At 43.9% G+C, this 27529-nt stretch overlaps 1 protein-coding gene and 1 long non-coding RNA gene across 3 annotated transcripts in view; one reads left to right on the plus strand and one right to left on the minus strand.

Annotated features, from left to right (window-relative positions):
* Positions 1–6527, minus strand: part of LOC308569886 — a 62952-nt gene extending 56425 nt beyond the window's left edge. Inside the window, exon 1 of the long non-coding RNA XR_014000902.1 lies at positions 5591–6527. This is a non-coding gene — a long non-coding RNA (uncharacterized lncRNA). The remainder of the gene's footprint in view (positions 1–5590) is intronic.
* The window catches only part of ZEB1 (zinc finger E-box binding homeobox 1), a 94022-nt gene continuing 71376 nt past the window's right edge, over positions 4884–27529 (plus strand). The window contains exon 1 of one of the 2 annotated variants that reach the window (XM_081164093.1): positions 4884–5004. In XM_081164093.1, coding sequence (XP_081020219.1) covers positions 4947–5004 — 58 coding nt within the window. In that variant the 5' untranslated portion in view covers positions 4884–4946. Of the gene's footprint in view, positions 5005–7338; positions 7559–27529 lie in introns of those variants that run through there. The other variant, XM_081164094.1, reaches the window with a different exon arrangement.

The following is a 27529-nucleotide window of genomic DNA, read 5'->3' on the forward strand; positions in this document are numbered from 1 at the left end:
GCAAAAGCAACCAGAACTGTATTATTATTTGTATTATAATAATCATATAAGTTTTGTTTTCATTCCCTTTCCTAATGATTGCCAAAATAAAATCCTCATTTTTCACAACTGTTGCACACTAGTCAATGTCTTCACTGAGCTATTCACCATGACCCCAAGATAACTTTCTTGGATCATTCACTGCCAGATCAGACCCCATCACTATATAATGTGAATTTCTTTTTTGCTCCAATATGCATCACTTTACACATGTGTACATTGAACCACATTTGGAATTTTATTGCTCATTCACCCAGTTTGGAGAGATTGTTTTGCAGCTCTTCATAATCCTTTTGTTCTTCCTTTTTTTCTTTTTAGCACCCTGAATAATATGGTGTCATCAGAAAACTTGGCTACTCTATTTCTGAACAAGTTAAAAAGCACAAGTTCCAATACATGTCCTTGAGTAGTGATGGGTGATTCTGCCAATTCTGGTTTCTCTCAATTTCTCATTTTTCCAATCAAGTTCAGTTCTCCACATTTCAGTTTGCAAGCTTTTTGTTGTTGTTGTTGTTTTTAAAAAAATCCCATAAAAATTTATGTGCAATTTAGCGCAAATTAATCCAAATATACACATTTCTCTATGTAGTTTTCCCTATGTAGTTTCCCTAACATACACATTTTTGCAGAGCAGTTTCCCTTAATATAATGTATTTTTATATGTTTATCATCACTTACGCATTTTTATACAGACTGCCCCAAACCTTCCATCAATGTAAAGGTAAAGGGACACCAGACCATTAGGTCCAGTTGTGGCCGACTCTGGGGTTGCAGCGCTCATCTCGCTTTATTGGCCGAGGGAGCCGGCATACAGCTTCCAGGTCATGCGGCCAGCATGACTAAACCGCTTCTGGCTAACCAGAGCAGTGCACGGAAACGCTGTTTACCTTCCCGCCGGAGCGGTACCTATTTATCTACTTGCAGTTTGACATGCTTTCAAACTGCTAGGTTGGCAGGAGCAGGGACCGAGCAACGGGAGCTCACCCCGTCGCAGGGATTCGAACCGCCGACCTTCTGATTGGCAAGTCCTAGGCTCTGTGGTTTAACCCACAGCGCCACCCGTATCCCTCCATCAATGTGGCTGGCTTTAAAAGAAGATTAGATAAATTCATGGAGGACATGGTTGCCGGGGGCTGCTCAACCTCCATATTTGACATCTGAGGCAAACCACGTAATGGCGTCCCCTGCCAGGGAAGAAGAAGTGAGGAAAGATCTACATCAGGAACAAGGAGGGAGAATAAAGATCTACATCAGGATCTGTTGTTTTGGTGGTTGCTGCCGCCTGAGGCGCTTGCCTCCCCTTGCCTCATGAGTGAGCCGGCCCTGGGAGGCAGTATCCTTCTGAATACCAGTTGCTGGAAATCACAGAAATGCTATTGTGCTCAGGTGCTGCTTGATGCTTGGCATCTACCTTCTAGCCTTTTTAAAAAGTCCCGTAAGGTAATAATTATGCAAATCATCCTATGGTAACACCTAGGCTTAAGTACATGACAAGTAAATCCCTGCCAGTAATCTAGGGAGGAGGCGGAGGTAGCAATTAGACAAGCAGGTGAAACTGTATTGTAGAACTGGAGGAGGAACGGCGCTCTAATGCACAGCTTTCTAAGCTGTACAACTCCTCTGTTATAATCCACCTGAGGAACTGAACCTCATTCTCCTGTAGCCCAGTTCCATGCAGGCTTACTCAGAAATAAGTCTTCTTCTTTTCTCTTTTTTTCACTTCAATGGGACAATTCACTTCAACTCATAAGTATGTGTTCAATTGCGGCAATCTGTTTAAGGCACTTGTTATTCTAGGCCAGAAGTCCAATGCTTAGTTTCCCGCAGCAATCAGGCATGAAGGCAACAACCAGTCCCTTCATCTCATGTTCAGCAATATACTCCAAGGGGCTTCAAATCATGTGTGATAAAGTTGTCCTATTGTGAATGCTTGTTGGGTCAGAAGCCTTCAGCAGATGTCAGCAGTTGTCGAGCAGTTAATAACCTGGGACCTGGGATGGTGCAGCTTTTCATTTTTCTGGAAGCTGTGTGTAGACTATTTTGTAGAAATCAAATCAGATTAATTTTTTTTGCTGGTTGCAGCCAATTTAAAGATTACACATCATTAGTGTTATGCCAAGCTGAAAGGGTTGCGAGTTGTCATGGGGGACCAATAACAGCCCCTACCCACCAAAAAACTCTTTGACAAAGATACCTTGGTAACAAGTTCTTCTCATTTTGTGTGAGGTTGTGTGATGCACACATGGCTTGGAGTTGTCTCTTCCTCATGGACAATGTGCACATTGAACAAGCATCTAGTATTTTGTTTTCTCTTTTGGCATTGTTTGTATGAAGAGCATTTACATATTTCTGATGAAAGATTAATTGCAAAAAGTACACTGCGTAGACAGGTGCATGTTGCATATTTCCTAACAGTAATGCTATTCTCATATTCAAGATTCTGTATTCCGCTGATGACTGGGTGTGAGATGGCACAGGCTGCACTGAGGTGAAAAGGAGGCATGCAGAACAGCCCCTCATAACTATCACTATAATGCACTTTTAAACATACTGCAATTGTTTTTTATTTTTTGCATTTAACTGTTCTGTAATGCAAGGCTGGCTTAAGGGTGGTATATAAATATTTTAAACATATAAAGAAATTATTCAAAACCGTAGGTTAAGGCCATTTTGCAACCTGTGCCTATGCATGCTTACTCAGAAGTAAGCTGCACTTACATCAATAGGTAAAGGTACCCCTGCCCATACGGGCCAGTCGTGTCCGACTCTAGGGTTGTGTGCCCATCTCACTTAAGAGGCCGGGGGCCAGCGCTGTCCGGAGACACTTCCGGGTCATGTGGCCAGCGTGACGAAGCTGCTCTGGCGAGCCAGCACCAGCACAGCACATGGAAACGCCGTTTACCTTCCCGCTATAAAGCGGTACCTATTTATCTACTTGCACTTAGGGGTGCTTTCGAACTGCTAGGTGGGCAGGAGCTGGTACCGAAAGACAGGAGCTCACCCCGCCGCGGGGATTCGAACCGCCGACCAAGCCCTAGGCACTGAGGTTTTACCCACAGTGCCACCCGCGTACATCAATAGGACTTGCTCCCAAATAAATGGCCATAGGACATTTGGAGATGTCCACCCAGTATTTGAAGATACTTGACCAGTAATGTTAGGAGGCAATCATCTGACAGGTCAACTGAGCACTATTGCAATTCATGGTTATTTTCCTGTTCATTGTCAACTACTGTAATTGTACCAAATCTCAAGTCTGGGTGGCCATTCAGAACCCGTGATGTTCCCATGTGTCTGCTTTCTCCTTCCTTTTCACCAAAGCAGCTCCGGTTTCTCCTCACTTCCACTAGCATTCTTTTTTGGGGGTAGAGCCTTTTCAGTGGTGGCTCCTTGCATGCACAAGTTCCTCTCTTCTACTGAACTGCATCTGGCCCCAGTTCAGGCAGCTGGCAAAGAAACATTTTTTCTGCAGGTATTTGGAAGAGAGACCTGATCAGATGAGAGGGTGTCAGACTAGGACCTAGGAGACCAGGATTCCAATTCCCACTCAGCCATGAAGGTCACTGGGTGACCTCGGCCAGTCACACCCCCTCAGCCTAACCCACCTTATAAGGTTGTTGTGGTAATTAAATGAAAGGATGAACTCTGGAGAAAAAAGGTGGGCTTTACAAATGCAATCAATCAATCAATCAATCGGCTGCTACTGCAGCTCTTAATAAATGGCCATTCTGTGCATTTTTATGAGTTGTGAATTTTAAAGATTGCATTATTTTATAACCTTCTGTATTCTTTTCATCTTACTTCTCACTTTGTTGTAAATCGCCTTGTTGTCACTTTTTCCCCCAGAAGGGGCGGGCATGATGAATTGTCTAAAACTCTAAATAAATACGTAAATAATCTACATTAAGTGAGCTAACAGTTCAAACAGAAGCCCTGGGAAGGCGTGTGTCGACAGTAAAGCCGACCGTGCGTGTCCCCACAATTCAGCAACCCACCAGCAAGTGTACACATGAACGAGCTGCGGTGATCCCACACTCCTGAACTTAAGATGCTTTACCAAGCTCTACCGGTAAAGCCAGGACACAACAACTTATCACACACACACGAAAACTTCACGCGCACAAAAAAAAAAAACCCCGTAGGAATGAAAGGTGTAAACAACAAATCCACACTTCAACTCTCTATCTCTCTGCAAGCCTTTTCGTTGCTTCCCTTTAGCTCGCTTTGGGCTGATACGGATGCGCGTGTGCTTGTGTCGTGTACTGATATAAAGCGACAACAAATTGCAATCCGTGATAATGAGGAGGATAATAATAATAATAATAACAGCTCGGCTAGCGGCGCCTCCTCGCCCGGCTCCAGCACTAGGGGCTCACGCGCGCTCGCCCGGCTCCATTGCGCCGGAGGGCACCGCTCTCGCTCTCTATCCGTGTTGTCCTCTGGGCCCTCCCCTTAGACACCCCACATCCAGAGGCACTTTCCCTCTCTCTCACCCCAAATCCTCCTCCGCCCTCTCGCGATCCCAGTCCCCGGCCCTCCTCCTGGCGCCCCCTCCGCACCCCGTGCGCCACACACGGGTACCTGCGTCGCGCCCAAGCGGGGCGAAGAAGAAACTTTTCCCTCCTGCCGGTTCAAACGTGCTGCCGTAAAGCGGCCGTCTCCCCTGGCAACAAGGTTCCGGCGGCCGAGCACTAGGTGTAGGAAGGTGATGTAAAAAAGTAAAAAAAAAAAAAAGGACACATACACACACGCGCGCACACACATACACAGACACACACATACACCCAACCACCCAGTGTCGTAAACCAGGTCCGGGCGGGGGTTGGGGGGGGGGAGAGCGGCGAGGGGGAGGGGGGAAGGGAGGGGGGAGGAGGTGACTGGAGCATTTAGACACAAGCGAGAGGATCATGGCGGATGGCCCCAGGTGTAAGCGCAGGAAGCAGGCGAACCCGAGGCGCAATAACGGTCAGTCAGCTCCGCCGGGCAACGGCCCGCGCCGCGCCGGGGACGCTCAGGGGGGACCGGGCCGGGGGTCGGGCGGAGTAAAACGGGGGGGGGGTGAGGAAGAAGAAGAAAGAAGACAGACAGAAGCAGATCCGAGAAGTAGAAAGTAATTTCCCGGGCGCTCCTCGCCGGGAGCCCGGCTCGCCCTGCACCGTTAGATCCGCTACCTGCCTGCCTGCCTCCCTCCCCGCCTCGCGCTCTCCCTCCCCGCCGCCGGGCTGCCTCCTTCTCCGCCTAGCGGTGCCTCCTCCACTCGAGCCTCCTTCGCCGGCGAGGATCAGCCCTGCCCGGGGACCGTTACACGCCGCCCGCTGCCTCCTCTTTCTCTTCCCCCGTGTCCCACCCTTCATTTTGCCCGGCCGCCGCCCGTCCCCGGCTTCTTTCCCTCAGGAGCGAGAGGGCGAAGCGGAGCCGGGGGGGGCTTTCTTTCTTATTTTCCTAGTCACTCCGGTCCCTTCTCTTTGGGGGGGGGGGGGAGAGAGAGAGGAAGGCCGCGCCTTCGACCTTATAACGGGCCCCCCCTCACCTCAACTTGGAAACTTATTACCTGAGCTGAGGCGGGTCTCGCCGGCCTCTGAGGAGAAGGGGCGCCCCCTCCGACCCCGCTCCCCAAACTTTTTGTTTCGGGGGGGGGACTTTGCTATTGCGGAGGGAGGGGGGTCACTTCCCCTCCTCTCTCTCCTCCCCTCGCGCTGGGGAAAGTCCCCGAGGGAAGCGCGGCGCTTTTTCTTCTCAGCCTCCCACCTCCAGTCTTCGCGATCCCCCCATAGTTTGTTGTTGTTGTTTTGGGATGGTGGGGGGTAGATGGTGCGCTAAGGCTCATGCTTTGGAGGTGGGGGGAGGAGAGAGATCCAGAGGGAACTGCGTGTAACTCCCGAACTACCTGCTTGCCAGACACGCAACAAAAACGTCGAGGGCAGGATGACTGTAATGGGGACTTCGTTCTCTGGCGTGTGGCGTGTTTTGGCCCCGGCTGGGGAAGAAGCGGGGGGAAAGCGGGCGACGAGGGGAAGCACTGTTGCTTGCTGCAGTGTGTATTGATTTTCTCTCTTTTTTTTTACAAGAGAAACGCACCACATGCGCACCCCTGAGATTGCCCTGGAAAGGGACCCCCTCCTTTTCTCTGCCCCTCCTCCCCTGCCTTCTATGTATTGCTCCCCCCTCTTCTCTCTCTCTCCCCCCCCCCGCTACTTTCGCCTCCGCCTCTTTTAGTGCCTGCAGTGCATGTTGATTTATCTCCGTAGCCATTGAACATATTGTTTCTCCTCCCACACCCCCGCCAACCTCCAGATCTTGGCAGAAGTGTTGGAAGTGTTTCTGTGAGGTTGGGTGGGTGTTCCCCCCCCTTCTCCCCTCCTTTATCAACGTGATTGGGGTGAAGGGGGGGAGAGAAAGACAGAGCAAAAGGAAGGCTTTCTTTCTGTGTGGGTTGGGGAGGGGACGTGAATCAGCCAAGTTTCTCTTTCTCGCCCTCTTCTTGGATTTCGAGGTACCTGTTTGTATCATAATCATAATAATGGGTGGTAACGGTTTGTCCGCTGCGCCCCCTCCCCGCCTTTCTTCGCTGGCTAAGAACAACTGCTACAGCCTATATAAGGAATGACGCTTACTTTTCAGATTTAAGGGCTGTCTCTCCCCCCCCCCCTTTTTATGCATACGTATTACTTTGAAATGAGTTGAAACCTGCGTTGAAAAGGGGGGAATAAATACTCAAAACTTATGTTGTTGGATTTTTCTTCTATTAAAAAATAATAATACGGGAAAACTGATGACTTCTTAGGATGTAAAACGGGAGGTTTTGTAACCTTTCCTGGCAGTTTTTTTTAAAGCTTTCGTTTGGCATTTCCTGTATACGGTTATGGATTGGAAGGGTTCTAGTGGTTGGTCCGAGATCATGACGTTTTGGACAGGATTTTTTTTTTTTTTTTTAATATCTCCGAGAAGGAATTATGGTTTCCCCGGGTGAGAGGGCGCTACGAGTTCTGATACTTAACGTGAAACACGCACATAAACATTGGCCTTCTAATCGACTAACTAGTTGATCGGGTGGTTCTGAACTAGTAGCTCCCTGCTCTGTATAGGGTGGGTTTATTTATAGCAAGTATCAGGATATATACGGGATATTGTAATGCTAATTTCCTGTTTTAGAGCACGCATTTGTGTGGTCTGTTTAATGTTGAGGCAGTATTAAAGGTAAGTTTGCAAAGTGCTCCTCTCTCCTTACCTTATTTAAAATGTTAATGATAGAGAAAGGGGGCTTTTCTTGTTGCTGACGACATGTGTGTGACATGGGAGTCTGAACCACCCAGTCTCCGGGCAGGAGCTGTAAACATGTTTACCTGAGCAAGGAAGAAAATGGATTTTCTCTTAAAGATACGCTTAATTGGAATATTATACTTGTAAAGCATATTAGTAGATGCCTTGAGAGACTGCCTGAAAACCTTCCTTTTGAAATCAACCAGGGAAGAGGGGGAAGAGGGATTTTGACGGCTGCAGCAAATGGCAACTTGTGCAGGTAGGGAAAAAATGGTGTGTGAGGTTTCTCTAGCATGCATGTCAGCGCTCCTGACTGCTGCTCTTGTTCTCAAGGGAGATATTTATTTACCATGCTTGCTGTCAGTGTTGTTCCTTTGTGCTTAATATTAGAAAAATAGATTTGAGGCTGTTTAGCACAAACCATTTCGTCTGCAGCATGCATGACTCGTAGAAAACAAAAGGTGCGTGGGATATAATGCTATTCCAGGTATCTTTTCATTTTTCATTATTTCGGTTAAAATCGTCACCCCAGTGTTTTCAGGTTCTGGAGGAAAGCCTTTGATTTATTATTGAGTGGTTCTGATTATACTATAATCTTTTAACACATAAAGAATAACTTGAACTGCTCTACATTAACCATCACTGGGTAGGCGAGATAATAGATGCCGGATAATAGAGATTTCTCAGCAGTAGGTTCCTGTTTGACTTGCAAATGTTTACCGATCAGAATTGCCAGGGAAAGTTAACCCTTAAACCTTTCCCACAAATGGACAATTGAAATTATTTCTATATCAATTCTCTTCCATGAAGATGATGTTGATTTCATGCCTTTCAAAGATAGGTACCATGTCTTCCTGCTAATCCTGTGTAATATTTTTCCTGTCTCCAGTCTTAAGGAGGACAGACTATGATAAACTGATTTCCAGCAATGTGATTTTTACTTAGCTGTAACACCAAATTAAGTACCGCTGCTGTCTTAATGGAGTAGTGTACACCTTTTAAAAATGGTATAATTTTTTTAAAGGACTTATTTTTTTATTCCACTGTCTTTGGCTCTTATTAAACTATACATTGATCCAACTACCTTTTCTTTTCCCCCTCCCCCCTTAACAGTATAAAGGTGTATTATCTTTGTGCGCCAATGTAGGTATATCTGAGGTATGTGCCATTTTTAATCTCTAAATGTAATCACTGCACTGCCCTCTCATTTGACAGTTTCAGTATTTGAATTCCAAGATGTGTGGACTTAAACATGAATATTTGGCGCTAGAAATCTGAACTTGAGTCAGAAAATCTTCTCAAACGGAACAGCTTTTTTTTCCCTCAGGAGCTGTCATGTCTAGTCTAGGCAAATACAGAAACGTCATCTGAGCTAATACAAATAAATCTATTAATTTCATATAAAAGTGTCCTTTTTAGTGGTCTATTTAGTGGAACTATTTAGTGGTCTGTCAGTATTACATTGTATAGTTTTGCTTCTGCTCTCTGTTGTGTTCTTGAAGTTTGCAAATAAAGAGATCTATGCAAATCACTTCATTAATCTAAAATGGCTACTGGTTGTTACATTTAAATGGTACAACTTACTTTGGACTGATTATAGTACAGTACTTGCTTATTTCAGGTATTTATTTCTCAGCTTTCTATGTCTTGGGTCCTCAAGGTGGATTTAATACATGTTTGAATAAAGTTCTTTACTGTGTCAGTAGGACTGGGCTGTCCTAAGAACTGCCTGATGTCTACTCAGGTTCTGGCTGCCTTGGCCTTAAAGGTGAGGCAAAGAGCAATCAATTTCCAGATGAACCTACCTCCCCAACCAAATCTAGGAGCATATAATGTAACAATGGCTAGTTCAATTGTGGTTTGCCACAGAGTTCTTCATGGCCATGACTGGCTGTCTGAATATATATACCTCTTATTTGTAACATTCCTAAATACTTTCCCACAACACCAGGTATGTAATATGGTCCTTCTGGATTGTTCAAAGTACTTAATTTCCATTCTCTCATCTATAACACCTGTGTAAGATACTATCTCCATTTTACAAGTTGGGTTGGGGCTGAGAGTAACAGCTCAGATGTTATGTTTCGGGGGAAAACATTAAGGAGTGAGACATGGAAGTGTATAAAGATATACCTGGTGAGGAGAAGATAAGTTTTTCTCAATGCCTCGTAATATTAGAATCTAGAATCGTCCAGTGAAGCTGAATGGTGGGAGATTCAGTTTAAATGAAAAGGATGTACCAGTTCACACAACACATACAGTGGAACCTCTACTTACGACCGTAATCTGTTCCGGAGGTCCGGTCATAACTAGAAACATACATAAGTAGAGGCGCACTTTTCCATAGAAAGTAATGGAAAAGTGAATTGATCCGTTCTAGATGATGAAAAAGACCCCCTAAAACAGCAATTTAACACGGATTTTACTGTCTAACGAGACCATAGATCCATAAAATGAAGGCAATAATCAATGTAGGTAAAGGTAAAGGGACCCCTGACCATTAGGTCCAGTCGTGACCGACTCTGGGGTTGCAGTGGTCATCTCGCTTTATTGGCCGAGGGAGTACGGCGTACGGTCATGTGGGCAGCATGACTAAGCTGCTTCTGGCGAACCAGAGCAGTGCACGGAAATGCCGTTTACCTTCCCGCCGGAGTGGTACCTGTTTATCTACTTGCACTTTGATGTGATTTCGAACTGCTAGGTTGGCAGGAGCAGGGACCGAGCAACGGGAGCTCACCCCGTCACAGGGATTCGAACCGCCGACCTTCTGATTGGCAAGCCCTAGGCTCTGTGGTTTAACCCACAGCGCCACCTGCATGCCAAATAATCAATGTACTGTACTATAAAATAAATAAGACAGCATTGTAGATGAAAAAAACTAACTTTTTTTTTCTTACGTGCACTGAGGGTGGGTAGGTTTACCTGGCTACAAGCTGGGGGTGTGGCAAGGGTCAGTAAAGAGCTGATTCACTTCGGCCAGGGTCACTTTTTTTTCTTGCCAGGCCAGGTTCGTCTCTGAACTTCCTCAGGTTAGTTCCTCGGTGTGGTTTGGGGCTGCAGTGAACCCTGCTGTGCCTCTTGCAGGCAGCACCTCTTCCACAGCTTCAGGGGTGGGATGGGGGCCCTCTCCCAGGCAGCAGAAGCCCCAGCACTGCTCCGCAGCTGGCCAGGCGAACTCCGGGCTGCCAGCAAGGCCTCTGTTCATATCTAGAGGAAAGTTCATAAGTCGAAGCACCTACTGAAGGTCGTAACTGGAATCATATGTAAGTAGAGCCATATGTAAGTCGAGGTTCCACTGTAGTTAAATAATGGAATTCCCTACTGTGTATGATAAGGCTACCAGTGGCTACTTGTCATGGCCATGTACTACCTCCAGCTGAGTACGAGTGACAGGAGAAGGCCATTGTCCTGCTGTGTTGCTTGTAGGCTTCCCATAGCCATATTATTTGCCACTATGGAAAATGGGATACTAGACTAGGTAGGCCTCTGATCTCATCCAGCAGACCTGCTCTTGTGTTCTAGTGCTACCTAGTAAGCTAATGGCTATGGTGAGATTTGGACTTTCTGCTGCACGCTTCTAGTTGCTACACTATATGAACCCCTACAATGATACTGGTATTTTTTCCAGAGTGTTCAGAGAGTGTCAGCAGTTAACCTGTCATTATAGGCTTTTGTTTGGTCACATACAACTTGGCTGCATTCCGAGATAACCCTGAACCATGATTTAGCATTATGAGAACAAACCTCAGGCTTTCATGCTCTCTTCTCCCCTCTCCTCTAGGGTGTCTATGAGAGGGAAAGCAAAAACTTCCATATTGCTGTGTAATGCACTATCCGAAGCATAGAGTGTGGTAACTCTTAACTATAGCTAATTGACACACGTCAACTGTCTTTGTTTCACCTAACCATAGTTAATTAACCACAGCTTCTCCAGGTATGGATAACATGACAGCATATGAACAATTTAAACCAGAAGCAAAAGCTTCTGGACTTGTGACTGTAGTGTTGGGGACAGTGCGAACCCAAGGGTAGCTCAGCAACAAAATGCTAAATATTATTTAGGGCAGGGCTGCTAACCTCCAGATGTTGTTGAACTCTCATCAGCTTTAGCAAGCATAGCCAGGAGATATTTGAAAATCTAAATACCCTGAAGAAAAGCTGGCAATGCTCAGAACCACCCTGCCTCCCAAACAGGTAAAGATCTACATGTGCTCCAGAACAAACAAAACACGTAGGAAAGCAGGGAGCTCTCCCAAAACAGCCAAGCCCCAAATGGAAAAAAACACACCTTATAAATTGGGAGGGATAGGGGCCTTGGTGGGCATCAAGCAGACGTCCAAGGGTGTCTTGGTGTCCATGGGTGCTATTTGGGGGGTCCTAGTTGTATGTGTTCAGTGAGACGCGGGTGGTGCTGTGGGTTAAACCACAGAGCCTAGGACTTGCCGATCAGAAGGTCGGCGGTTCGAATCCCCGCGACGGGGTGAGCTCGCGTTGCTCGGTCCCAGCTCCTGCCAACCTAGCAGTTCGAAAGCATGAAGTGCAAGTAGATAAATAGGTACCACTCCGGCGGGAAGGTAAATGGCGTTTCTGTGCACTGCTCTGGTTCGCCAGAAGCGGCTTAGTCATGCTGGCCGCATGACCCGGAAGCTGTACGCCAGCTCCCTCGGCCAGTAAAGCGAGATGAGTGCCGCATCCCTAGAGTCGGTCACGACCGGACCTAATGGTCAGGGGTCCCTTTACCTTTACCTAGTTGTATGTGTTAAAATATTTTATGCTGCATTTTCTCACTGGCCTTGGGCAAATTATCACAACCTTGGTTCCTTATATGAAAGTAAGATGACTAGGGCAAATGCACTTTATTGCCGTGTGTAGTGCAAATCCCTTATTTGCCAAAGTTTTTTTTATCTGACCTTTCTGCAGCTAGTAACAGAAATGAGATAACAAGAATATATTAATAGCCTAGCCCATAGCACTCTGCTGATTTATTAAAACAAACAAACAAACCCGTAAGCCACCCAACAGAGCAACTATGATTTCAGCAGCAATAAATATGCCAAATGGCAGTCATAAATGCTCACTGAAACCGTGATGTCTTGCCCTGTACCTAAAAACAGAAAGGGTGGGTGACAAGCAATCCTGCCAAGGCAGCCTGTTTCAGAGCTCTGGTAGGCTGTCTCCAGCATCACCATCTGCAGCGCTGCCAATGGAACAGAGCCCCAACCGTGGAGCTTAATGTATGGGTGAGCTCATATGGGCAATGCATCCTTCAGATACTCTGGTCTCAAACAATTAGGACCTAAAAGGGAGAAACCATAACTAACTGAATCCCAAGTAAATGTGCATAATGTGCTTGTGTTTTGATATACTGTAGTAATAATCAACTGTTGAATAAGAGAAGGATGGCTCACTCTGGCCAAAAGTCTAAACTTTTGCTTTGGGGATGACTCTTCCCTTGCCACATCCTTCCGTCAGCTTCGTCTCCCCCCCCCCCCCCATGCACTTGAGCTGCAGGTTCCCCACCCCTGCTCACGACATAAAAGTTGCTATAGTTATCCTCTGAATCATAAATTACTATTCCCCTAGGGTTTGAACTGTATCGCCAACAGGTGACTCCTCTGGGTAATGATTGTTTTTAAAAAGAAAATTGCACTACTGTAATGCATTAGCGCTCTGCAGAATGCAAATATTTAAATGTTACACAGCGTCATACGTTCAACATTGATGTACGCTCATGACTAGTAAACAATGCTGCAATTTAGTAGATAGCCAAGTTTATATATAGCCAGCTGTAAAAATACTCTTAATAAATGCATTAAGCAAATAATTGCTTGTTGGCAGATGTTAGTGCCGCTTGACATCCATTTTTGTTATTTTCTTGTGCTTCTTTTTTCATAAATGTTGCGAAAAACATGATACCTGTGGTAACTTGAAAATCTCTAGCATAGTAAGCTAGTCAACAGTTTCCATGGAAATACTATCCTAAAGTTTTAGATCGTGATGAAACACTGTGTTTTGTAATTAAGGTTTTTGATTAAAGTTGGTTATTTGTACTTTGTGTCTGATAGAGTAGCTTAAAGAATACCACTACACCCATGGGTATCCACATCCAACCCTATGTATGCCAGTCTAGAGCTTATTGGAAGTATGTTGGGGAAAGGGCAAGATACAAATTTAGGTCTTTAGTCTTAAAGTGCTCGACTAGGCAAAACTCTTGTCAATGACTTCAGTGATGTTCTGTGAAGATAAGGTTTCAGTCTCAAAATAACCATTCTGAGAACTTAATAGGAAGAAACATGTTTAAGACAATATCATTCTGGACAGCATCGGTAAAACACAGCACCCTTTTTGCAAAATAGTACGAGTGGTGAAGTGATGCACAGGAAGTTGAGTCCTAGCAAGAGGAAATGATCAGTCTCTGCTGTTTTGGTTGTCTAGTGTGCCGACCACAGTGCCATGTGACACAATCATGATTTTTAAAATTGATTATTGTACAAATTAGTACCCTACTTCATTGTCAGAAACTTTTGAAATTTGGTGTACACCAAGATAAAACATGATAACATACCAAGTAACATATTGATAATGGGGCCATTGTTCTCTGGCATCTTCAAACATCCAGCTGTCACTGGATCAGGCAGGTGCAAATGCACAGGTCAATATTCTAATTCTATGCAATCTGTTAAGGCACACAAACTCATCTATGGTAAGCTATTGGAAGGCTCCGAATAAGGAAAAGCTGGTTGTGCCAGTAAGCTAAAGCACCCTCTACTTTGCTGCCATCATATGATTGGTGAAGATGACTTCTGAGGTTGTTATTTTTTTAAGGTTACTTGGGTAGAATTATTCAGTATTTAGCAGCCATATACAGTGCTGTTTTCTAGAAAAAGAGGTGCTGGAGCTCGCTATGAACTTCTCTTAGAATGGCAATGGCTCCTACCTGAAAGGTGCCAGAGCTGGAAAAAAGTCCTGGCCATACTTACTGTGAAGACCTGTATACAAAACAATTTTTCCTGAAAGTTCTTTGTTCCACAACTCTGGCATTGCCATTCTTTTTAAGATGGTGAAATAATCTCTGTGAGACAGAACTCAGAACTTTTATAGTGATAATTCAAATGACCTTATCGTAATTAAGTTAATTTTACAGGATTTAAAAATATATGATAATTACAAAGTGCGTATTTTCTGGGAATATTTTTCCAGGCTGCTTAATTGCATGTCTCTTTCAATAGTGCATTTGTATATTGTGATAGTTCAATTTGTGTTCTGGTTGTATCACTCTCTGTTAGGATTGTAAGAAGGACTAGGAGTATGAAGATGGCTTTATGCTCTCTCTCCTCGTATTCCGTTATTAGTTATCCATATTCACTCCTCCTATGCTCTCTCTCCTCCTATTCCGTTATTAGTTATCCATATTCACTCCAAGTGATGCAATTGAAAAGTTAAGTGTGGCAGCTGAATCAGATGTTGTTGTTATATTTACACCTCATCTGGCTGGGTTTCCCCAGCCACTCTGGGTGGCTTACAGCATATCTAAAAGCATAATAAAAACATCAAACATGTATGAAGGGACTTGCTCTTTAAAATACTTCTAGTGCATAGATCCTATGGAGGAAGCCAAAACACCTTGGTTTTGTGTCACAGGATATTTTTGGGACATTTGTGTAGAGCACTTGCCTTCTTTAGGACTTGGGGAAGGATAACTGTAAAAGACAACCAAGAAGTGGAAACTTTGTCTGCAGCGTGGTGGGTACAGCTGCAGCTTGTCCGGTAATAACTCATCTGCATCAGGTTATGCAAAAACAGGTGGGGTCTGTTATGGGTCTGTTACGTCACTAGTTTTAAGCTAAGGTTGCCAAAGAAACTGCTCCCCTGAGATCTACCATGTTCCTTTGCTGGGCAGGAGGAACTAGGCCTCTCCCACTTCTTAACAGGGAGCAAACAGGGAGTAATGCATGTACTGTATCATCATCATCATCATCATCATCATCATCATCATCATTATTATTTACTGTATCTTTTGTAAGTTGCTTTGAGAGTTTGTTTAGCCAAAAAGCAGCTACGGTATTAATGTATCTTTGTCCATCAGACTGGTACCTCTTACCCATAGCTGTCAACTTTCAGATTTGAAAATAAGGGATCAGCAGCCTCACCTGTCCCGGGGACAGTCTACGGGATATCTAACAATCCGGGGAAGCAGTGGGAAACGGCGCTGGAATAAGGGAATTTCCCGCAAAAAAGGGAAGGTTGACAGCTATGCTCTTACCTCTTTTGACAACCCCCTCCCCATAATTTGCTTCTGTATTTGAGAAGCAGGGAGTTCACCGTTTTAATCCCTATATTGATTGAGTTTGCCCATTGTGGCAGATCAAATCTAGTACTGGTGTTTTTGGCAAGTGAACGGGACAGAAATGTGTGATACCTGTTCTTCCTTGGGGAGGAAAGGGGTATATAACTGGTATATCAACTGCCCAGAGTAGCTGGGGCAACCTAGTCAGATGGGTGGCATATAAATAATAAAATTATTGTTATTATTGTTACTGTCACAGGAGGAAGTGGATGGGTTGAATAATCTCATTGTGTTTCCTCTCTACCCTTTCTTTTTTTGTTGTTCATTGTTTGCTTTCAAACTGTTGTTTAGGATATTTCCAAGGAAGTTTGTATATGTAAGAATTACCACGGAGGAATGCAACCTCTCAGACAGCACTGCTGAACACACACACTAATCAGCAAAAAATGAATGGGGATTTTTATACACTTTGCACTAGTACTAACCATTCTATGAAGAGGTTTGACACAGGCCTATTTGGACTATGCTCTCTGCAGAACAGCTACTGCTTATTGGGCTCATGCTTAGCTAAGGATGGTAACTAAGGAAAGGTGCTTCTGGTCTGGTTGCCTGGGCTTAAGACTACGCAAAATGAAGAATGATCAGGAGTAAAGTGAACATTTAAAAAAACAAATGCTTTCTATGGGGAGAAACTTTTCTTGCAGAAATTTCAGTTATGCTGAGTCACTTTATTTCTGCTCTTTGAAAATGGCCAAAGATTTATTCATACTTACAATTCAGTTTAAAAATTCAAAAAAATAATAATATCTCAGGTGTTTAATAAAAACACTGTAAAATACAGTCGGTCATCTTGCCAGTGCAAGGGCCTAGCTGTCTTTCTCTCTTGCTAGCTGCTTGTTGGCTGGCTGCAAGTGGACCATGTCTGAGTGGCAGCTGGATCCAGCAGACCAACAGAAATATTGTGCAGTGTGTGCTGCTCTGTTGTCTTTGGGTTTAGTAGAAGATTGTTCTGCTATACAGAATCTTCTCTTTTCGAATGGAAAAGCAGTGTCACATGGGATGACTGTTTACATCCACTGAAATGGAGTGGAGGAGTGAATAGATAACTCCTTAAAACATATTCCAGTGTTTGGAGTATGGCTGGGCTGCTGTATTATAAAACCACTACTCATAACTTCCTGTTTCTATAACTTCAAGGTCTATGACCAGTTGCAACAGGTGGGGAAGTTATTTAAATATCCTACATACATTCTATCTTGCATGAAAATAGGATGTTAAGTATCATAGACTATCGGAAATATAGTCAATCCCAGGGTTCATCAGCCTTTCTGAGCCAGCTGGCACATTTTGAATTTTGAGAAAGTGCTATTGGCGCCAATTACAAAATAGCTGCAATGGATATAACACTTCAGTTTGGAATGGAAGGATTGGTAGCTGTCCAGTCCTATCATCCAGTGAAATGTGGACATGTTTGGTGGGACATGTTCATTGTACAAGAAGCTGAGCCAAGTGCAAACGCAAACTGAGCAGGAAGAAGAACTAACCATTTCTTATGTATTATTATTTACTGAGGCCTTTCGCGGGTGGGTGCAGCGATTGCCACAGGTGCCATGTTGGTGACTCTTAATACTGTTACATTAAAATATTGCTGTAAAACAAAATGGTGGCATTGCTAAACAGTTTTGTATCTAGCAAAATACCCCTCTCTCCAAGTTACGGTACATTTCATTGCTCCTTTGTGGAAAGGTGTGAAATATATTTGTAAGGTGGTAGTTGGAGAGAAAAGAGAAGAGATCCGTGTTGCCAAGCAAGCCCCAGATTGACATTTCCCCTCATGATCTACTCCCTACTAGTTAGGGGGGATTGAATGTTTACAGAGAAGCGCACTGCATTACAATGGTACCTCGGGTTAAGTACTTAATTCGTTCCAGAGGTCCGTTCTTAACCTGAAACTGTTCTTAACCTGAAGCACCACTTTAACTAATGGGGTCTCCTGCTGCCGCCGAGGCACTGGAGCACGATTTCTGTTCTCATCCTGAAGCAAAGTTCTTAACCCGAGGTACTATTTCTGGGTTAGCGGAGTCTGTAACCTGAAGCGTATGTAACCCGAGGTACCACTGTACTTCCAGTGTGATATGCTTTCAGTTGCTCATCTCCTTTCTGTCTCAGCTATCCACATGGAGTTTTACATAATGAGAATCAAACTAGGGTGAAAGTATTGCACTGAGCCCTGGCAGGCAATGAAATAAAATACTGTAGCTCACTAGACAGGATACCTTGCCCTGTTGGCTGTGCAGTGGAATCGCATCCCCTCTTATTTTCCCCTCATCCCAATTCAGAGTAAGAGCAATGGGAGAAGCTCACTTTCCATCAGAAATTCACCACATAGCCAAATCTGGCTATATGATGGAAGGATGTACATATATAACAAATAATAATGTAACTAGAAACTATAAATATATGGTGCCACCACAGCGTATCAGGTATGTGAAGTGGTGTAAAGAGATCACTGTTAGGATTTTCCTCCCAGGCCTGTTTGCACCTCTTGAAAGCCTATATATTCCATGATAAGCTTTCACAACTGGATAAATAGATTGGGTGTCCCTGCAGTTACAGAAGCCTAGTGCAGCTGCTGGTATAGTCTCCATCCACTTGCTAGCTCCAAACATGGGGCTGAGGTGGCCATGGTTTTGCATTTTTCTGCAGTGGCATTTGGCAGTGTCTTGGGCTTGTGATTTTGGCACAGGATTCTCCAACTTGACCTCCAGCCCTAGGACTCTTCCCTAGGGCTGCCATTCGTCCAGATTTTTCTGGACGTTACCAGGATTTCAAAGACGAGGGATTTTTGAAAGGCGGTGCCAACAAATTTCAGTGTGTCCTGGTTTTTACTTTTTTGAAATATGGCAACCCTAGTGTTCCCTGTAGATGAACTGTGCTTTTGAGCACTGCACAACTGAGAGGACAGTTCCCTCCCCTTCCTGGTTTCAAGCTGAAAGCTTGGGGCCCCTAATCGCTCTCCCCAAAAAGCAATTAAAATGCTCTGTGGAAAGTGGAATTGTGAATTACTGATGGTCAGCCTCTGAACCATTTTGGGGCAGAAGCAGGGGCGCCGACTTATAAAAAATATTGGGGGGGCCCATACCGGGGTCCTGCCGCTGGTTCGCTCGGGTAGCCGGGAGAACGCAGTTCGAGGTGGCGGTGTTGGGGAGAGACCCTCGCTCAGGGCGCCACTAGACTTGGCGGCCGGCGGCCTATCTGGGGGGTTTTGGAGCGTATTTCGGCGGAGCGATTGGGGAGGAGGGGGCTTGTTGCCGGATTCTTCAGCTGGGCCGGAGATCCGCTGCTGGGGGGTCCCTGGGCCGAGTTGTGAGCACGGCCTGCTGAAGGGAGATCCAGCCGATTGCGCGACGGGGACGGCCGGGGCTCTCCGGCTAGGGCGCGCGGCTGGCTGGCTGGCGAGGGAGCAGGTGGGGAGGAGGCGGGGGTCCTCACTCTCTTAGGAAACGCACCCGCGCGCCCGATTGCCACAAAGTCCGAAGGGTGCGTGTGTGGAATTAAAAAGCAAAAACGAGATACGGGCAGGGCAGGCAAAGAGTTTTCTGCAAGAGGATGGAGGGCAGGTTGAAGAGAAAATCACTCAGGATGAGACAGTCAAATCAGCCATGATAAAATGGGCTCAGGATATTGGGTATAACATCATGTTTGAGGACTGGGAAAGGTTATGGACCACCGGAATGAAATTCACGGCATGTAATGCCTTGAAGGAAAATATTATGAAAATGATTTATAGGTGGTATATGACCCCAGTCAAGCTTGCAAAAATATATCACCTGTCTGATAATAAATGTTGGAAATGTAAGGAGGCTGAAGGGACATTCTTTCACCTCTGGTGGACTTGTCCAAAAGTGAAGGCCTTCTGGGAAATGATCTATAATGAGTTAAAAAAGGTATTTAAGTATACCTTTCCCAAGAAACCAGAGGCCTTCCTCTTGGGCATTGTTGGCCAGAAAGTGTTAAAGAAGGATAGAACTTTATGTATGCAACTACAGCAGCAAGAATACTTATCGCAAAATATTGGAAGACACAAGATTTGCCCACACTGGAAGAGTGGCAGACGCAATTGATGGACTACATGGAACTGGCTGAAATGACTGGCAGAATCCGAGATTTGGGAGAAGAAACAACGGAAGAGGACTGGAAAAAATTTAAGGACTATTTACAAAAACAATATAAGTTGTATGAATGTTAAAAATTTACACGATTCGGAAACTATAGCTTCAGCAATTAGATTTGGGAAACAGGAAATTATATTTTAAGTAAGAAAAGGTCAAAATCTAAGGTAATACTATGTTTAATTTAAGATATAAGTAACTGATGAAAAGTATGTTAAATTTAGAGGTATAGTATTTGAAAAGTACAAAATAAGGTACGAAACAAGGTAATAATTTGCTGATATCTTTATTATAAAGAATGCAGGGTAAGGGAGATGCGAGGAAGTCCAGTTAGTTATATAAAAAATGTGTTGAATGGTTGGTTTTCTTTTCTTCTTTCTCTTTTTTTCTTTTTCTTGTTCTTTTACTTTTTTCTTCAGTGTATGTTTCTAACTTTGTATTTGAAACCTTAATAAAATATTTATAAAAAAAGAAGAAGAGAAAATCCTTTCGCTTTTCTGGGGCGCAGGGAAGTCTCAGAGCCGGAGGTTGGGGAAGGGACCCCCTTTGCTCTGCCCTCTTCTCCCGTCTTAGATTTGCATGGGGGTCCCCGCCCGAGCTTGCCTGGCCACCGGGCCACACAAGGGCCGCACTCTACGCGGCACACCTTGCTAGCCGCGCAGCTGTCCTCCGCGGCTGCGGAGCGGCCCTGCGCCGGTGCCCAGCCCCTCTGGGTGCCCGCTGCGCTGCCAATGACAAGCGGGCGACGTCGCGGGCGGGGAAGGCGTCGCTTTCTTTCCCGATCCTGCATCCTCCCAGTCTTCCAGCCCTTTTTTGGGTTGGAAGCTCGTCTCGTTCGCCCTTCTCCTTTCTTCACCCTGCGCGCAATTTTCCTCCCTCGTCTCCCTCCCCATTTCTCCTTCCTTCCTGACTGACTGACTGACTGACTGACGGGCTTGGGCTCGGGCTCAGGCTCCGGGTCGGGCTCGGGCTCAGGCTCCGGGTCGGGCTCAGGCTCGGGCTCGGGCTCGGGCAGCCACAGCGTCCGCAGTGTTGGCGATCGGCGGCGCGGGGGGATGGCCCTCCCGGGGGAGCCGGCGCTGCTCAATGGGGTTGCCAAGGAGACAGGCCGGCCGCCCTCCTCCCCCGGCCCGGCGCCCCCCGCCGCGCCGGTGCCCGTTATCGAGCTGGTGCGCGCCGGGCGCCCTATAAAAGCCGCGGACGCGCCCACCGCCGCCCGAGATTATTGGGGGGGCTGAGCCCCCCCAAACGAATTTTTGAGGGGGCTCGGGCCCCCTCAAGCCCCATGGAGTCGGCGCCTATGGGCAGAAGAATATTTTAGTGTAAATTATTTTGTGTCTATTATTCAATTCATGCACCCCACCTTTTCCCAGGAGCCCAGTGTGGCTAACTATAATAGTCCAGCATTCAAGAAAAGTAGAAGCACAGTGCAAAACCTAACATTAATAATAATGTTTCCTTATACAAATGGTGTTGCTCCCATTTTGCTCCAGAGACCTACTAGAACAAATTAGTCTTAAGGTGCCATTGTGCAAGGGACAATCTGATCTCTACAGAACAGGGTGCGCCCAACTGAGGAATTCCTGTCTCTTGTGAACAAAATTTCACAGGCAGGGCCTTCCCTGCAGATCACAAACCATGGCTTGGCTGGCACTGGGAAGATGCTCTTTCAACTACTTGTATCCTAAGCTGTTGAGCTGGGTGTAATAGTACAAGCACCTTGAATTGGATCTATATTGTCATATGCTGAATTAAGTTTCTTTTTGACACTGTATGTTTGTGTGTGTGTATTTAGAATCTATCATATTATTGTGATTGTAATTTGTTTTAAACTGTTTTTAATGTTGTATTTTAAATTGTTGCGACCCGCCCTGAGACCATATGGGTAATCCAATCAATCATAATCATCTATTAAGTAGGTGACCTAACCTAGTCATCAGATGTACTCTAAGGATGCTATGGGAATAAAATTTTGAATCCGGTACTCCTTGCTAGATGACCAGAACATATTTGAAACAGGCAAGCATCAAGGTTAGAATTATTTATTCCAAATGTATCCATTTAGACTGATGGATGGTGGAGTCAGATTCCTGAAAGTCATTAATAGGAAGCTATACAAAAGGTAGCAGCTGGAATTGGGTGGCTTCAGGAATGTTTGCTCAATAAAACTCGTACTGTTCTGTCAGAAAAGGATGAATATTAAGTCATTGAGCACATAATAAACTCTGCACTGTCTGTAAAGACTAAGATCTCTCAAAAAACTACTTTATCAGAACAAATTGCTTGTAATTGTTGGTCTACTTAAAACACCTTTTTTGAAAAATCTGGCATTTCTAGCACAACTAGTGCCCATGACCTTTAGTGGCCTTAGATTAACTAGTTGAGAATTTGAAACACTCTGACTTATTAATTACCAAGGTAATGAAAGGGAGGAGAGGAATTACAAATGAGAGGCCACTGAAGACCCTTTAAAAACAGCTTATGTTAAAACAATTAGTTATTACACATGTTTGCATCTATGCCAATATGAATAGTTAAGATCTGCATTTGTAAAGTGCCAACCCAATATCCTCCACAAAAGAGGGTTTTTGTTTTGTTTTGTCTTTAGACTGTCAGGAATGATCAATTGCAGCATTTGGGAACAATTCCAATTGCAGTACAGCAACTCCCTGATCTGAGAGCTGTGATTAATATGTGAAGTTCCTGCATTAGTGGAATCCTCCTTTTATTTTACATTCACTTTGAGCACCCCTCCATGCGCACATCCCCTCTGAAGTGAATATGAAAACCTCTGGTTGCAGGGCATCCTCTTGGAACTCTGGATTGAACTACAGTCTGTTGTGTGAACTGAACAAATTCTATATTTTCTTTCATTTCTAGACTTATTTGGACAGCAAAAAATGTATCTCCAGTTCAGCACTTCAGGGGTTTGCTTCAATCATTCTTGAGAGTCAGCTTTGGTTTCTGTGCATAGTTCGAGATCATTATTTCTAGCGTGACCTACTAAGATGTATCCACTTCCTCTTTTTAGACTCTAAAGCATTAGTAGTTATATCATTAAAAGCAAGAATCTCTGGGATTTTTGTAAACTTAGTAATAACAGGACTGAGCTGAGTGATGCCACTCGACTGGATCAAAACTAATTTCTTATGAAAAACAATTTTAAGCACTTGAAAGATGTAATTTTGCATATTGCACAGAACTCATCAACAGAAGCAATTGGACATTTTATTCTGGCATGAGACCACTGCAGTTTTTTGACAGCTACTGCAATTTTTATATTTCAGATTTCATCATAATATTTAACATACAGTACTGCCAAAGAGACTTTTACAGTCGTAACAAAAATAGAAGGGACTAATTGCAAAAAATAAAATCCTCACCAGAAGTCATAATCTTTTGTTTAATAACTTTTTGTTTTGCTGCTATTTAATATTTATCATGCATATATAACATATTTCCAATATGGCCTTTCTGATATTTCTGTGTTGGACATTCAGTAAATTTAAAGATGCATAGCTCTGACTCTCTAAAGATCTTTCAAAATGTGCTGCTACTATTTTGGCCGGGGGGGGATTTCTTGTATGTTTTATACACTAATCTTCTGGGCCAAGTTGCTTGTTCCCACATATTGATTGATGGTAACTGTTGGGTTTTCTATTAATTAGCAATCAATATTCCAGCTGCAGCTAATATTTCCTACCATCTTTATTTTATTTTTTTCAATTTATCATTTCAGTTTCTCCAACAATGTAACCACACAGTTTAGTTTTCATTTGTGTGCTGTAATTTCATTCATCTTTATAACTTCAGTCTGAAATATTCACTTCTTTGAAGTCACACCGAATATACTTAAAATCTGCCTGGTCTGACACATTGCCAGCATAATGCAGTAGAAAGTTTATTTTTAAAAATAGTAACCTACAAGGAGTGAGATATCATGCATTTAACATTTTATGGAAGGTTTTTTCCCCCTCTTGCTGCAGTATCACATAAAATCTTTGGCTGCCATTGCATATGAAAGACCATTTCTAATTGGGTATTAGAATTTTAAACATTTACCCATTTGATCCTGAAACAAACTTTTGTTTCTTGGACTTCCAATAATATATTAATTTTTTGAAAGCCCAAATTCAGAAAGGTCTGTTTACTAAATAATATTTCACATTTTATTAATCATCTAAAACTAGTTTGAAGGCTAATTGCTAGTACTTGCACAATCTGGTGGCATCTTAATTTTGTTACAGAGAAAAATACAGCAAGTTTTGGTTGCCAAATCAAGATTTTGCCAAAATATGTAGCGTACAGAGACTTGACAGACCCATATCAAACTTTACTTGGCAGCTGAAAAACTAACAACCTTTGACACAGGAGAGCTTGCAAATGCCCTGTGTATGACTTCACTTTCACCACATTCTTTGAGCCTGAATGCTTGTGAAATCAGATGTGTATTTAAATCTTTTCACTTGGTGTGCCCAGGAGAGGAAGAACAAAGCCCACAGGGTCAACTTGTAGTAATCCCACATTTATCATAACACTATTGTAGTGGCTTATGGGGGATGGGGTAACTGTTCTCTAGCAGTTTGAAAATACAAGTCAAACACGCCAGCTACTGGTCTTCTGCCACACTCTGTTCACAGCTAGTTTTAAACACTATGTATTGAGCTAGTTGATGTGTTTAGCTATTTTGATCTATGTTCTCACTGCACTATAGAAACATCAATTGGGGAAAATTTCAGAAGGATGATCGCTATGGATGATTCTCCATAGGCTCAGCAGTTCAAACCTGATGGTTCTGTGTAAAACAGATTGGATTCTAAGCATATGTAGGAAACAGTGATATGGTTATTAGTTTCATTTACAAAAAATAATGGTCAATTACTCTTTTTTAAACCCTTTAAATTAAATATCCTGATTATATGCAATTTTGCTTAAGGGAATAGTTGTTGCCTAGGAATTGTCATACAGAATCTGAGATCTGACTGTAAACAGTGACATTTATTCTCATGCCTACATAAGTGTGTTTAATGTGCTACGTTAAACATGCCATAGAAAACAGAACACTTTTTTGTGTACAGCAAAGATGACTAACACTAGGTCCTGCTAGATAAGTTCTACACAGAATGGACCATGCAAACAAGCTCATGGTCTCCCATATATAAAGAAGCTTTGAGAACAGAATCCTGTGTATTTTCTTTCACGAATATGCATAGGTATGCAGTGCTCCGTCTCATTTTATTTAAGCTAATGCATCTCATAGCATTCATGTACAATTGTTCACACAAGGGAGGGGCAAGGGGTTGACTGTCAAAGTGCATTATAGACTGTCCAATAATATCAGATCCAGTATACTCAAGCAAATGTGTCCTAACAGAATAGTATGAAGGCTTTAAAAAAAGATTCCTCCTTTGCTCCTAGGATTGCTAATGAGTACTTTTCATGTGAACGAGGTAACACAGCTGGAAATGACATTATTGGATAGTGTCTTCCCCAAGGATTGTGAGCAGACAATATTTAGTACAACAGGAACAATTTTGCTATTTAGCATTTCTGTGGCACTAATGCCCATCCATCATTGGTAGCACAATTTTCATACAAATATAGGGAGGAGTGTGTTGTCTTTCTGTCTGGCTCTGGTAACTTGTGTATGGAACGGAGATTCCATTTGCTGTATTATTCCAAGTTGTGGCTAATTTGCTTCCATTTCACATGATGGCTGCTTCCCTACAGTTGGCTATAGCACTCAGAATATAGTCCTCAACCTTTTCAAACTCAGGAACCATATTTAACCCAAACATGCATTTAGGGGCACAACTCTTAATTTTTACCATATACGTGTATGGTGGTTACTGTAACACACCTTAGACTTGGACCAACCTGCCAACTGAAGATCAGTTAAACTATTCTTCAATAGCTATACTATAGTGGTACCTTGGTTTATGAACTTAATCCGTTCCGGAAGTCCATTCTTAAATCAAAACCATTCTTAAAACGAGGCGCGCTTTCCTTAATGAGGCCTCCCACCGCCAGTGCCCTACCACCGTTCTTAGACCAAGGTAAAGTTCTCAAACCGGGACATACTTCCGGTTTTGTGGAGTTCATAAACCAAATCATTCGTAAGCAGGACTGTTCTTAAACCGAGGTACCACTGTATTTAGAAGACAAGGTGCTTGCCATCATCTGGGTGACAGGTAATATTCTGCAGGCAGTGCAGTATAGTTTCAACCACATGACATTCCAAGGAAGAAGATGCTCCTTTGATGTCTTCAGCTACCTTTCACTGATTGATAGATGTGTCAGAATTGTACCAATGAATAAAAGTTTCCTAATCCAGCAGTTTGGATTGAAGGTGTTTCTGACGATAGTGACTTTGAATAGGTGTTGTGATTTGGAAACATAAATATAAAATAGATTTTTCTCTTGGAAAATATGTATTAAAACATAAGCTGAAACTTAAAATGTAAACAATTATAAACATTGCAAGGCTAGTATTTTGCTGGGTAATTTGTTCCCATGGGGAAAGGTTTGATACCTGTCAAGACAGTTAGGCATGTTAATTTTGGGTTTCATTAGCTTTACATATGCAAACTTTTGTGAATGCTGCCAAATAAGGGGGGTAGTTTTTTTAATGAAAAAAATATGCAGTTCTTATTCTTAAATGATTCTAAAATGTCTGTGCGTTGACTGTCCAACTACATTACACGGAGTGAAAAATTTTCCATGCATAACAACAGTATAGTATTGCTAATGTTCCACAGGTAGCCAAGTAGGGCAAGTGATGTTTTGCCCTAGCAGTCACACCCCCAGAATGCATTCCTATGAAAGTTGCATCATTTCTGATAGCAGGCTGAATTGGGGGCGATTTGCACCATCCATTTTCCTTTGGTCCAAATCAGTGAGACTGAGAGGGGGATCTCGTCAGGGCAGACCATGACGTCCATACACACTGCCCAGGCTTGAACTCCGGGGAGGTCACTTCGGTGCTGCTAATGCAGTGGTTTGACCTCATCCCCAGAGGCACACTACATTGTCTCTTGAAACAAACGGATGCTGACCACAACATTGGGAAGCAAAGAGCTCACATTCAAGCCTTAGCTATTTGAATAATGCCACAGTGCAATTAAATATAGGCAGCTAAATATCAGTCAGTGCACAGGTACATTCTTGCTTTATGGTATGTTCAGTAGCATTTTACATTGCTTAATTGACCACTTAATCCTTATTTCTGAGCCTGGCTAGATTGTTGCTGTTTGCAAGAACATAGTCTGCCACTTCAGTCTTATTTCTGCTGGAACAGGGTTGCAAGAAAACAAATATAGGGGTTTATTTGACTACCTGTTTCACAGTATCATGAGGTAATGTCAGCGGAGGAGGAAGCTGCTTGGGCACCTGGGGCCCATAGGTGTGGGGGCACCACGGGGCCTCCGGAGTCTGCCAGCCTCCTCCCACTCAGCCACCCTATAGCTGGGGGTGGGGAGGCAGCGGGCAGACCATTTGGGCAGCGTGGAGCCTGCATGCGCCCAAGCCACCACGTCACTCCCTGCAGGCCCCACAGCAAGTGCTGCCCAGCATTTTGTCATCCCCCTCAGTGGTGACACCCAGGGAGATCCGCACCCCCCCCCCCAATCCCTTCCTCCACCCCTGGGTAATGTGAATACTTAATGTATAGTAATAGCATCCAGCTAATTCCACCATGCCCTGGAACTGACTTTCTGACTTTTTGTTGTTCGGTACCTCATATTTCACAGTGCGTTTCCGCTGGAAGTTGCTC

Source organism: Podarcis bocagei, assembly GCF_964188305.1.
Source record: "Podarcis bocagei genome assembly, chromosome: 12".
Taxonomy (NCBI): Eukaryota; Metazoa; Chordata; class Lepidosauria; order Squamata; family Lacertidae; genus Podarcis; species Podarcis bocagei.